At 36.2% G+C, this 13,797-nt stretch overlaps 1 protein-coding gene and 1 pseudogene across 4 annotated transcripts in view; one reads left to right on the top strand and one right to left on the bottom strand.

Annotated features, from left to right (window-relative positions):
• Positions 1–13,797, top strand: part of RNF13 (ring finger protein 13) — a 163,586-nt gene that overhangs the window by 70,804 nt on the left and 78,985 nt on the right. For 3 of the 4 annotated variants that reach the window (XM_029940060.1, XM_029940059.1, XM_029940061.1), the window contains one exon: positions 3,692–3,817. In XM_029940060.1, coding sequence (XP_029795920.1) covers positions 3,692–3,817 — 126 coding nt within the window. Of the gene's footprint in view, positions 1–3,691; positions 3,818–13,797 lie in introns of those variants that run through there. The other variant, XM_029940063.1, reaches the window with a different exon arrangement.
• LOC115292136 lies at positions 6,513–7,207 on the bottom strand (annotated as a pseudogene).

The following is a 13,797-nucleotide window of genomic DNA, read 5'->3' as shown; positions in this document are numbered from 1 at the left end:
TTCGTTCTTCATTTTGTTTTTCAGCTAGTCGAGGTGATTTTGTTCCCTCTTCTTACAGGAGTATAGCTTAATGGTTGAGAACTTCCTGGGATTGCATGCCTGCTATGTAACCTTGGGCAAGTTACCTAACCTTTTTGAGACTTAGTTTCCTCATCTTTAAAATAAGGATAATAATAATAATAGTAGCTACCTCTTTTGGTTATTGCATAGATTAAGTGATTTAGAATATTGACAGGGCATAGTGCCTGACACACAGTGTTGAGAGCTAAGGCTCCAGTGTTAACTGTTTGTTGTTACTGCAATTAATTACTTGATTTACAATTTCACATACTAACAAAATAACCCACCCTTCTCTGACTCTCCTTCTGCTTTTATTTTTTATTCTTACAAAGAGAAAGTTATACTGCTGCCTTGCTTACAACATTTTTGTTGACATTGTAACTACACATACTCTTCTTAATTTTACTGTTTATGTAGCTTAACATCAGTGCAAGCTGAGAGGAAGGAAAGTTTAAGGCTCTTTTCAGCTTGACACAATCTTTTAAACAAAAGCACTTTATCAAATTACGAATTTATTAACCAGTAAATTTATCAACAAAAGTGATTTTCCTGTAATGTTTATCCTAAAATATTATGGTTCTAAATAACTCCTGAACCATTCAAGAAAAGTTATATTCAGTATAATTTTTATGTTTAGATTTTGAATATTCTGGCTAAAAAGTGGTATCCCAAAGTACTTTGGAAAACTGATTGGCAGGATTTACTAAAGTTCGATATGCTCTGATCCAGCTTGATTATCCTGTGGTTCTACTTTTATGTACATACTTAACAGATGTGTACATGTGTTAATGTCCGTGGAGTGTTCATAACAGCAGTATTTGTAACAGCTCCTAACTGGAAGTTCCACTAATGCGCATCAACTGTAGAATAGACGTTAGCATATCACACAATGTAACACCGTATAGAAATGGCAGTGACAGATCTGCCAAGTGTCTCAGCAGTGTGGTTGCTCAGCAGTAGGGATGAATCTCACAAATACAGCATTGAGAGAAAGAAGTCTAAAAGACCATTTACTATACTGTGTAGTTCTATTTATCTCAAGCGTAAAATTAGGCAAAAATCAAGCTGTTAGAAGTCTATGTGGTGACATTAGGAACGGGAGTGGAGGACTAGTGACTGGCAGGGAGGATGAAGGGAACTTCTGGAGTTCTATTTGCCGATACAGATGTGTTCAGTTAGTGAAAATTCATCAAACTGTAAAATTATATTTTATGCACTTTGCTTTATGTATAGTCAAAAGATTTCAGAAAAATCGACATATTTATATGTAGTGAGCCTACGGCATTATACCTTTGATGATACTGAGGTGCCAGTCTGAATACACAGTTTTTGTTTGGCATTATTTAAACATCAGGGAATTACAACAACAAAGAGAAGATAGACATCTGGTTCCTAAGTCTTCTAGGCACTGGTAGTTTTCTTGGGCTTCCTGCATATTGGTATAAAGTGCCACTGTCAGATGGTAGAAATGGGGAGGATCTTTAATTACAGAGCAAGCATCTTTTTTTCTTTTTAATGTTTATTTATACGTGAGAGAGGAAGAGAAAAAGACAGACAGTGAGCACAAGCAGGGGAGGGGCAGAGAGAAGAAGACACAGAATCTGAAGCAGGCAACAGGCTGTGAGCTGTCAGCGCAGAGCCTGATGCAGAGCTTGAACCCATGAGCCGTAAGATCATGGCCTGAGCTGAATTTGGACGCTTAACTGACTGAGCCACCTAGGCACCCCGCCAGCATCATTTTAATAAGAAAAGATTGGCCCAGGGAGGTGACACTAGGCATGTGGATCTGGCTTAAGGCAGCACCTTGTTTGATATTCTTATTCAGGGGCCTAGAGAGTTATGCCAAATTAATTGACAAGACCCATTATACTACCTTGTATACTTTGTGGATGATAGAAACTAAGTTTGCACTTAGTTTTAAGTGACTCATATCTCACGGAAGCACAGGAATTAAAAGCAAGTTATTGTTTTAGCATAGTCCACAGGAAAGATAATATTTAATAATTTAAGAAAACATTTTTTAAGTTTCACTCAATTTTCTTTTAATGCAACTAGATTGTTTTTTGGGGGATTTTGGTTTATGTGTATTTGATTTTTATAAATTTTCTTATGTTTAAAAATAATACATTTGCCAAAACAGATATAATAATATTGAAATTATTAAAAAACAAAAACCCTTTTATAGTTTAACTTGTGGATCTTTTCTTGTGTATCTGTACATACCATAAATTCATTGATTCTAAGATGCATTTATTTTATTAACCCCATGTTTTAACATCTCTGAAGTTGGAATGTGTCTTTCAATTGCTGTCCACTAGGTGGCAGTCATGATGGAATTGATACCACAAGACAAGAAATTTGGCCATTACTGTTCATATGGTCTTCACTTCAGTTGAGTTACATGTCTTGCTGGTGCTAAATGGGTTGAGTTTAATTGCTGTTCTCAGTGTCTTGAAAAGAACTACATTTTGTGATTTTTTATTAAAGCAAAGAGTTAGTGTTTGTGCAGAAAGGCACAGAAAAGACAGCAGGGTGTAAATTTAACATGATTGAAGCAAATATTCATTGTTGGAAGGAAAACTACAGTTCTGTTTTCCTGCAGAGTAAAAACCAAGTGCTTTATGGAATCAAGAAGGGGAACTATTTTTTGAATAAATGAAGTTATGCTGCATTTTATTCCTGAAACGTTTGCAAAAGCATTCCCTCTTACGAGCCCATCAGTGCAACTCGGGTTCCTGATGGCAGGAGAAATTGCCACATCCTGTGGAATGGATGGTCGGTGTGACCACTTCCCACACCATATAGGACTATTGTTAAGGAAACTGTGTCATAGCTTTAATTGCTTACCTTTTATAAATTTACTGAATTTCCTTATCTTTGTTTATTCAGTTATTACATCTGTTGAGATAGCCATTTGATTTTTCTATTCTAATCTGTTAATGTAACATTCATGTTAACTTATTTTATGATGGCAAACCATCCTGTATTTCTGGGAAAGCAACTTGCTATTTTCTTTTTAAATTTATAGTTATCTTGTGGATATCTTCTCAATTTAGTGTGTATAGATTTACCTCATTCTTTTTAATGGCTCTATTAATTTTCTATTGTAATTTTTTTTATATGGCTACCTTATGATTTCCAGATTTTGCTATTAAAAACTTTGGCATGGAGCATCTTTCTACAACACCTTTATGTACTCAGGCTAGTATTTGTATAGAACAAATTCCTAGAAATGCTGTGCATTATCATTGTTTAATAACATGAAAGAAATGTAAAAGTTAATTTTAAAAAACTATTTACTTGGTTTGGAAACGTCAGTCGTCATTGGAAAATATACCAACATGCTAACAGTGGTTGCCTTTGGGGTGATGGGCTTATGTGTGATCAAAAAGAAAACTTTAAGAGTAGAAATGGAAAGTACTTTAAAAACTAAATGCTTGTGAAATCAAATACTCTTTAGAAGTCCTTGGATTGTGAACATTTGGAGGGTAAGGAATTGTCATAGCTCCCAGATAATTCATCCTGCATAATACAAAATCCATGAAGCATATTTAAAAGGTATTTGTAGAAGTACGTTGAATTGAATTCTTGAGTTTAACAAAGAAAAAACTTCTTATCAATTCTTTTACAGGGTTTTTTGATTAATTCAAAACCAGAGAATGCCTGTGAACCCATAGTGCCTCCGCCACTAAGAGATAATTCATCCGGCACTTTCATCGTGTTAATTAGAAGACTTGATTGTAATTTTGATATAAAGGTAATATTTGCTTTTTCATTGTTTTGTTACTTTTTTTTAGTTTATCTACTTAAAATTCTCCCTTGTTGCAGAAAGACTAAGAAAGTGTACACAATTAATCCAGCTTAAACAAAGAAAATGAGGACAAAAGGAAAATGAAGGCTAAGTTGGTGACGGTGAGAAAGAGAAGCAGGTGAAGTCTTCTTCATCTGCTACAAAATTGACTCTAAGCTTTTAACAGCCAGTACCATGGGGAGACAGCAGGACTTTCACGATTCACAGTTTTAGTAAGATGTAAAAAATTGACTAGGATAAAAGTGATTGTTATCCGTTCTAAGAATTTGCAGGTAGGAGTTGGAAATCTTGAACTGTGGTTTAATAGTGGAATCTTGCTTGATCTAGTCTAGGAATGGAAATGTTAGCCCTTCAGTTTTATGCCTTTACTCTTCCATTGCCAATATTACATGTATATTTAGATTTATGTTGACATTGGGATTTCTCTTTTGTAATAAGCTGACTCTGTCACCTGTACGCAGGAGTGGGTTAAGTCTGATAAGTAAAACAAAGTTTGCCATAGGACCTCCCTTGCTAACATCAGTGCTGTTCTAAAGGTGTGGTTTTTTGATGCTTTTGATACTGTCTTTACAAATCTGGTTTTGGATGGCCTTGGCAAAAGAGCTGCATTGAGGCCTGTATAAAATAGGCCTTGATGTTACTTTTACAGAACTACCTCAGACCTGAGTGTCGTGTAGTTCCTTACATGTATCTTAGAGACTAGACATGGGATAGTACTTCTTGTACTTGACATAGTAGCTTGATCTTAGATGATTTATTCAGTAGGAATAGACTCTTGCGCTGCCTGAGTTTTGTCTCTGCTTCTTGTGTTTCATGAAAGAAATGACACCTCTATGATAAACTTATTAAAGGAATAAAATAATAACTGCAAAAGGGTTTGGAAATGTAGAGTACTTTGGAAATGAAAGGTGTTGTTACTATTGTTTATCAGTTCCAAACCGAAACTCTTAATTGCTTTTAGGCAGGAAATAAATTAGAGTTGAAGTCATGATTTCCTGCTCTTCAGAGTTGAGTTATGTCTTTTCTATAATAGTTTGAATTTCAGCCATTTTAAGATTTGACCCAGAAGTAAACTGTAATAATTTCAGTGTTCCAACAAAAATGATGTTATTTTAATATTTCATTAATTTCTTGCCAATAAATTAGAAGTAAACCAAAATTTGCTAAAAATGGCATTATTATCCTATGTAATTTTTGGTTTAGTCCAGTCTTTATTAACTAGAAATTACAATACTCTTTTTTTTTTTTAAAGAACTTTTTTAGTTTAGGATGGGAAGTGGTTCACTGCAATTTAGGGAAATACTGTCCTTGAATGTTTATTTTTGATGGTAGAAACTCACCTCAGGGATGCATAGGTGGTAGAGTTACTTATTAGTCCTCCTGTCCCTCTGGTGGACCCCAGCCTGAGTCTGAGTGCTTCTGTTGGAGTTTTAGGACTAGCTGGCCTCCAGCTCCTCTCCTGCTTCCTGCCTTGAATTTTATTCTGCAACCATACCACCTCCTTGGAGTCTCTCGATTTTTGTACAATGCTAACTACAGCTTTGTGCCTTTATACGTACTGTTTTCTCCGTCCAAATTCTCTAGCCAAGATGATATTTAAGTGTTTGCTGAGAATGTTATCTTTTCTGGAAGCTTTACTTTTCTTTCTGCCTCTTCTGGCAGAATGAGTCATTCCAGCCCCTGTGCTACTCTTCTACTTCGTAAATAGCTCCTTTACTCTTTATCACATTATTGTTTTTTTATTATGTGTATTTTACCTATATGAGCTTACTGTGCTTAGAGTTCATGTATAGTTACCTCATTTGTATCAGAGTGCATAGTAGGTGAGCAATAAAGGTTTGTTAAGTCAAACTATGTAGTATAGTGGTAAGTCTTCTGCTTAGGTGTATAATGCATTTTTTAAAAACATGTACATGTAAAACCGTTTAAATTGATTCTCATTTTAGAAAAATGTTAAAAATTTTTTCATTATACTTCACCACGTAGATGTAGCTTTATTTCATTTTAAAATTTTTTGTAGACATATTTTAATGAATAAAATCCTAGTCTGTTGTACATGGTTTTTTTTTAGCTCTGTTATCTTTTCTTCACAAATAAACAATAGAGTATTTATTATAGCCATTTAAAGCTAATGGTTCCTTATTCATGTTGTTCCTAATGGTGTTTGTCTTGTCTTAAAAACTGAGGCCTCAGGGGCACCTGGGTGGCTCAGTCAGTTAGGTGTCTGACTTTGGCTTGGGTTATGATCTCATGGTTTGTGAGTTCAAGCTCCACGTTGGGCTCTGCGCTGACACTGCAGAACCTGCTTGGGATTCTCTCTCCTTCTGCCCCCACCCCCAACCCCACCCCCTCTTTGTTCCTCTATCTTCCAAAATAATTAAGGTCTGGAAACAGACTGCATACATTTGAATCTAGTGTTTTTTTTTTTTCATTTGAAATACAACTTTATTCTGATTCTAAACAAAAAAGTATGGGAATGACAGTGACAAACGAGTTTTCACCACTGTATACTATAATGTGACTATAACAGTCTTTTATTTGAAACTCAAGGAACAATTGCATTCCAAAACAGGTAAATATGGAGGTTCAAAATATGAAGGTGTTTTTTAAACTGCTGCATTCACTCCGAAGCCCATTCATTTCCTTCAGCATCCCAGAGATGAAGCACGTGTTCCGCTCAGCTGTACAATAAGTGGCAAACACCCTGCACCAGAGATGTCACATGACAGTTGCTTATGAAACTAGACTTCTGATGCTGGGCTCCGGCTGCACTTTCTCATACATCGTCTTCCTTACCTGGGAGAGAAGTTTGACAAAGTCCAAGTTAGGGTCTCCAGTTAGTTTTCTAGAAGGCCAGAGGAAGGGCTTTTCAAAGTTGTAGTTACTTTTGGCAGAAGTGTCATAGTACTGAAGGTTCTTCTTTCAGTGGAAGACAGTCGATTGTGCCTTAAGTTTCCTGTCCTTAATGTCGACTTTGTTGCCACACAGCACAGTGGGGATGTTTGCACATACCTGTACCAGATCTCTATGCCAGTTAGGCCCATACTTGTAAGTAACCCTTGATGTTACATCAAACATCGTAATGACACACTGGGCTTGGATATAATAGCCATCTCTCAGTCCATTAAATTTCTCCTGGCTGGCCGTATCCTATACATTGAACTTTCGATCCTCTGTTGGTATGGAAACCAGGGGATGGACCTCAGCACCCAAGGTGACTGTGTATTTCTCAAATTCACCCGTTAGATGATGCTTCACGAACATAGTTTTTCCTCTGCCACCACTGCCAACCAATCCAAGTTTGGACTGGACTTGGGATTCTACTTGGACAGCCATTGTGCTGTTACTTCCAGAAGTGTCTCTGGCCCATCTAACCTGAGTCCTATTTTTATCATTTATTAGTGGTGTGATCTTGGGCAGGCTCTTTTACTTCTGTGTACTTCAGTTTCTTTATCTGTAAAATAGGAACTATAATGTTCCCTACATCATAGGATTATTCCAAAGATCAAATGAAATAATGGGTTAAATGTTTATCAGATAGTGCCTTGCACACAGTAAGCAAGCAATAGGAATTAGCCATTGATGTTTTACACTTTTTACCATTGGTGTAAAATAGAATAAGGATCAAGGTGGCAGAGATGCTAACTGTATTAGGCCTAGACATTTTTCACAGTTTGCTGTTTGCAAGCTGGAGAACCAGGACAACCAGTGTATAATTCATTTTGAGTTCCAAGACTTCAGAACCAATGGAGCCAATGGTGTAAAGTCCTGAAATCAAAAAGGTCCCAGAACCAAGAGCTTTGATGTCTGAGGGCTGGAAAAGGTGGATATCAGGAAGAGAAAGGGAGGCTTTGCCTTCCCTTTACCTTTTCATCTATTTGGGCATTCTACAAAATGGATGATGCCCATCCATATTGATCACAGTGGTGGGTTTTTTAACATTTTACTGCCAGTCTCTTTCAGATACCCCTGTACAGACACACTTAAAAATACTGTTTTACCAGGTCTCTGGCATCTCTTAGCCAGAGGTGACATATGAAACTAACCATCACACTGACGTTTCAGAAACTAAAGTATTAGCTGATAAGTCACACTGTGATGCAGTAACTCAGTGACAGTAGAGTGTGAAATTTCTAAGGTGGTTTATAAAGGACAATTTAGTCATGCCAGCATGTAATGGATAAAATATAAGTTTCATAAATACACCAGAGTAAGAAATATACATCACCTATCAAGGTAGTGTTAAATAGATAAGGATAAAGTCCTCACACTTACTGGAAAAACCATTGGAATGTCATCCCAAAGAGCATTTCCTTTCTAAGGGTAGTCATTGGTTGATAGGCTATTAGCTTTATTAGCTATAATCTTCTGATCAAAATTCTATGCCTGTATTTTCTGGGCTTCTGTATTGGTGAATATATAGTTTTTCATTAGGTATGTTGTAGAACCTAATCACTTAGAGTGTATGTTCTCGGACTTTTCTGAATTGAAAATAAATAGCTCTTTGTATAAAATAGGGGCTCATTCATATATATCCACAGTTTGTATGAGTACATTGACTTAAGAGAATAGAAAAATAGCTCATTTCCTTATTCCTGATGTGACATCCTGGGACCAAGTACTAGAAGTGCTTAATTCAGCCCCATATGGAATGCTGCCGTTGATAGTAGCTACAAGGTTCTATTTTTTGTCATGCCACTTATCAGAAATGATACCCAGATGATCTCAGATAACTGAGGATGAGCTGTATCTTACAAAGCTTTCCTGGGAGGAACCCTTCCCATTGTAGATAGCAGAAGGGAAAAGAAGAAGTAAAATTTCATCAAGATCTCTTAATAACTATGGTGGTGGTAGTCTTGGTAATGTGGGTACTTTAGGGTTTACTTTTTGGAATTCTTGAGATTTTTTTTCTTTGTTTGTTTAAAGATGAGTATTGTACTATAATTAAACCCATGGGGCGCCTGGGTGGCTCAGTCAGTTAAGCGTCTGACTTCAGCTCAGGTCATGATCTCATGGTTTGTGAGTTCGAGCCCCATGTCGGGCTCTGTGCTGACAGCTCAGAGCCTGAAGCCTACTTTGGATTCTGTGTCTCCCTTTCTCTTTGTCCCTCCCCACTTGCACTCTGTCTCTCTCTGGAAGGTTAAATAAACATTAAAAAAGAATTTAAAAAAAAAGAAGCCTAGACTTATTTCTTCCTTGGAAGTCAATGATGAAGGGAAGTTGTGTTCCACACTAAAAAGAAAAAGGCAGGGTTTTTCTATACAAACTATCTCAAGTGCTTTGTGACTCAGAGATAGTCAGTAAGGACATAGAAATGCAATTAACAGTTTTTGGAAGGTAGCAAATTGCATTGTTTGTCACATTCTAAATTAAGGAGAGCGCTGTTTTAATTTTTTGTCTTCTGTTGCGAGAAGCACAGAAGCCTTTTAATTTGTCTTGCTCTAAAGAAATGTAGCAAAACCGATACTCAGTATTAGTATTTGGATATGTGAAGTGTCCACAGGGCTAGGAAGAACTGTTGATTACCCGCCAGCTGCTTATTCTGAAAACAATCACTTTTACTCACACTGACAAAAACTGTATGCTCTGAAAAATACAGCTCTTTAGAGGGAAAGCAAAACAATGTTATTTTGTTTATCTTTATACAATGCTGTTCTTTACTGTGACAAAATATAATTGTTTGGAAATGCTAGTTTTTTGGTGAGTATTTGAAGTTAAAGAACATTGATGGTTCTGGTAAATAAATTAAGGCATTATTAAATCTTTTAGTTAGAAAAATGACTTTGTAACATTCTGAGACAGAGGGTTCTCAGAAGACTTCAATTGGCATCCCAGTGGAAAATATGACTGTGGTTTTTTTTTGTAAAAATATCTGGTTATTTCAAGAACCAAAAAAACCCACATAAAACAGAAATTTTCAGAACAACACAAATTTCTGTGTTTATAGCCAATAAAGATTAGTTATTAAGTCTGTTTATTGTCCTTGAGATCCTAGATATTTTCATCATATGGTTTTAATACCAAGTCAGTAATTTTTTCAAATAGTTATTTTATTTTAACTGAACTCTAGACACGCTTGGTAAAGAGAGACGGTGCAGTGCATGTACTTCTGAATCTTATTACCATTTTCTGCTCTAATGATTATTTTTGAACAGTGCAGCTACAAAGCCACATTGTCCAGTTTTCAAGAAGCTGAAACGGCTTAGTTATTCCCTCTACCTTTCATCCCTGACCTGGATCAGTTGCGTTTGGATTGTAGATGTGAGGAATACATTGGCACTTCTCTTCTGTTGCAGTGTGACTTGTATAAAACTTCGGTGTCATACAAACCCCCTTGACCTGACTCCTGCGTTTTCTCAAGTCACGTCTGCACTTGGCCTGCTCTGTTACTGTACCCGCCAATAGTTTACAAGTCCGTCTATGTGTCGAGCAGTCTCTCCCTTTCTGTCTGGTTTTTACCACGTCCTTCTCCTGGATTGCCCCCCTTCTGCGTGTCTGTCTGGACCAGCTGACTTTACTTTAGCTCTCAGATGTGAAGTAATCCGAAACCTTTCCTGATTTTCTCTAAGGCTGAATAAATCACTTCTCCAGTATGTTACTTAATCGCATTTCATCACTTTTTCTTTTATATATTTAATCTTTGTGAGGGAAAAGATAATATTTTAAGTTCTACAGCTTTAGTGTCTAATACATTGTATGGCAGTTGGTGGATGCTAAATGAACTAATTTAGAAAACTTTAAGAGCTTATACTTAAATGGATTAAAGAATAAACAGTATTATTGGAACTTTCTTTTGGTTCCATGTTCACTTCACTTAATGTTCTTGGAAGTATTTCTAAATCTAGATACTCATTTATCCCATAAATATTTTTTTCTAGATCCCCATGTTTTCTGAAAATTTTAAAAAATTATCATTAACATTTTTAGGTTATTTGAATGATCTTATAATAAACGTATGATTTTTTTAATGAAGTTTTGTTATCTTATAAAATAGTCCTTTAGTTTTCCTTTTAGGTTTAACTTCCATTACCTTTTTCAGGCCTCCAGTTTGATATATTACATGGGATTCCCACAATTTCACTTAAAAAAATTTTTTTTTAATCTTTATTCGTTTCTGAGAGACAGAGAGATAGAGCGTGAGTGGGAGAAGGACAGAGAGAGAAACTCAGAATCTGAAGCAGGCTCCAGCTCTGAGCTGTCAGCCCAGAACCTCAAGTGGGGCTTGAACTCATGAACTGTGAGAGCATGACCTGAGCCAACTCAGGCTCAGGCTTAACTGACTGTGCCACCCAGGCAACCCCACAATTTCACTTTTATTTCTGTAGTACTACGCAAATAGATATGACCTTGAGTAGAAATTAAACTGAAAATTATCTCAATGTTGCTTAATATTATTATTTAATTTTTTCTACTCATTTCTGTGTTCCTCTAAAGTAATTTATAGCGTTTGTTATTAATGTACTTCAGAATCATGTTTAACAGATTCTACAAAAGGAACTGCTTTCAAGGATATTTGGGGTATGGAAACATTTTTACCTACATATGGTTCAGACAGCTTTGTGCTACTAATTCATTAAATTATTCACTTGTGTCTTCTGATTTTTAATTGATAAAAATATCTGCATTTTCATAATTAGTTTCCTTTATATATTTTTATATTTCCTTCATAACATTTACACATATTAAAACAATAAAGTATTCTTCTTTTACCAGGAAGTAATATTCAGTGAAAGAAAATGGAAAAATCATAAATTACATGTACTTTAACCTGATGAAACATGTAGTACCCATTACTGTTTATGTATCTCTTCCCCTCACATTCTTTTCCTTCAAAATCAAGATAATCAGATGATTCAGCTACAGAAGGCAGTCAAGGTAAGGAGGAGAGCTAGGACCTAGAGGAAGAGAGGAAGATGAATTATATCCGTGAACTCCTCTTAATGAGAGTGAAACATCGTCAGAGCCCCAGCCCCTCCTTCTGTGCAGTGATTTTTCCTAACATGGTGGTGTAGTGATCCTAAAATAATATGGGGGAAAGGGATTTATTTGATCTCGGCAGGATTGCTTCCTACAGTTCTTATTTCAATAGTTGATTGTTCCCCGCTGTAACATCTCTAGGAATTTTCATCCTATAGGTAGAATTAAATTTTTACATTCACATCCGAAGCCACTAGTGCTGCTCCGTTCTCCTCTGCGTTGCTTTGATCATTTGAGGAGATTCTGCTTCTTAATTTCTTCTTACTTCTTTAGACAAAAAAGGAAGGTCTGAAAAAGAAGTTTTATGAACTATCTCTATTCTCTAAGTCTCCCATTAGGTTCTTTATCTCATCTCTTTCACTTATAGGGAAAACAGCTTTTCTCCTGTATTGAATATCTAAGTTGGGAGAAAGAGTAGTTTGTGCCAGGCCGTTGCTTTGTATTGGCCATTCTAAAAGAAAAGGAAACCAGTTTTCCAGAGAATTTTTTTCAGTTGGCATTTGAAATCAGAGTTAGACTACATTTTCTGCAGAGGATCCCATGGAGGTTGGATGATAAAGCTTGAATTGTTTCAGATTGTGCTAGAACTGCCAATACCCAGGGTCTAGCCAGCATGGTCAGAAGAGGCCAGGTTCCAGAACCACCCAGGATGTGTGTTATATACTGTTTTCTTATTTGTTTTAACTTTTTACCTTTTTGTGTTTTGAAACTAGCATATGCAAGAAAGGAATTCATAATGTATGTATGTGTAATTTAATAGCGCATACATAGTGCACTATGATAATGAATATCTGAGTACTCTGTACTCAAGTTCAAGACAGAAATGCTACTTACTGATGTGAATTAATGTTAATTAATCAAACTTCATTAAAGGCTCCATTAGGTAAATTATTTTTATTTTTCAGGTTTTATTCCATCTACAGATATTAAGTGCATATTGATATCTGATCTTCATGAGGGAGCTTTCTATTTGGAATATTATTATAGTAATTTCAAATGTTTTAATAAAGTGATGTTAAGTGTACTGCAAAGTGATTCCTTGTTAAAGCTTTTCGTTTCCTGTCTTGTATTTGAAAAAGCTGTGATGAAAACAATTCTTTGCTCAGGCCAGACCAAGCCCCAAAAGTACTGTGCATTTCCTATTTCTTTACTGTAGATTTTTTTTCTTCTACATATTGTTATTGTATTTCTTTCTAGTTTGATTCTAGCCTAAAGAAACCATAGATATGTTCTCATTTCAGCTTCTTGGGAGTAGAGCCTATGTTTTATGCAGTTCTGTGTACTGAGTTTTTTATTATAATACCTGGAACACCAAAATGAGCAAGTAGTAAAGGAGGGAGTATACTCAGATTTCTACCAATGGATGGCGCTAAGCATCAAAATGCTCACTGTAAAGTTGTTCCTTCAGTTACATTTCAGCTGTAGTACAAACAAGTCTATCACTAGTTGGGAATTCCTAGTTGGCTGATAGCAAGTTCAGAGAGCTTTGTTTTTTTGTAAACAAAAAGTTCTTTCAACAAGCTTTATTTAGAGTGGTGGGTAGGTTGAAAGGGAGCTTCTCATTAGGATGATAAATATATATATATTTTAAATAGTTTATTGTCAAATTGGTTTACATATAACACCCAGTGCTCTTCCCCACAGGTGCCTTCCTGCATTCCCACCACCTCCCCTTCCCCTTCCCCTCCCCCTTCAACCCTCGGTTCGTTTTCAGTATTCAGTAGTCTCTCAAGTTTTGCGTCCCTCTCTCTCCCCTACTCTTTCCCTCCTCCCCTCCCCATAGTCCTCCATTAGGTTTCTTCTGTTCTCCTGTTAGACCTATGAATACAAACATATGGTATCTGTCCTTTTCCGCCTGGCTTATTTCGCTTAGCATGACACCCTCGAGGTCCATCCACTTTCCTACAAATGGCCATATTTTCTTTCTCATTGCCATGTAATACTCCCTT

The sequence above is a fragment of the Suricata suricatta genome, chromosome 5 (genome assembly GCF_006229205.1).
Source record: "Suricata suricatta isolate VVHF042 chromosome 5, meerkat_22Aug2017_6uvM2_HiC, whole genome shotgun sequence".
Taxonomy (NCBI): Eukaryota; Metazoa; Chordata; class Mammalia; order Carnivora; family Herpestidae; genus Suricata; species Suricata suricatta.
Note: the sequence above shows the minus strand (reverse complement) of the source record. Positions and strands in the feature narration are given on the sequence as shown.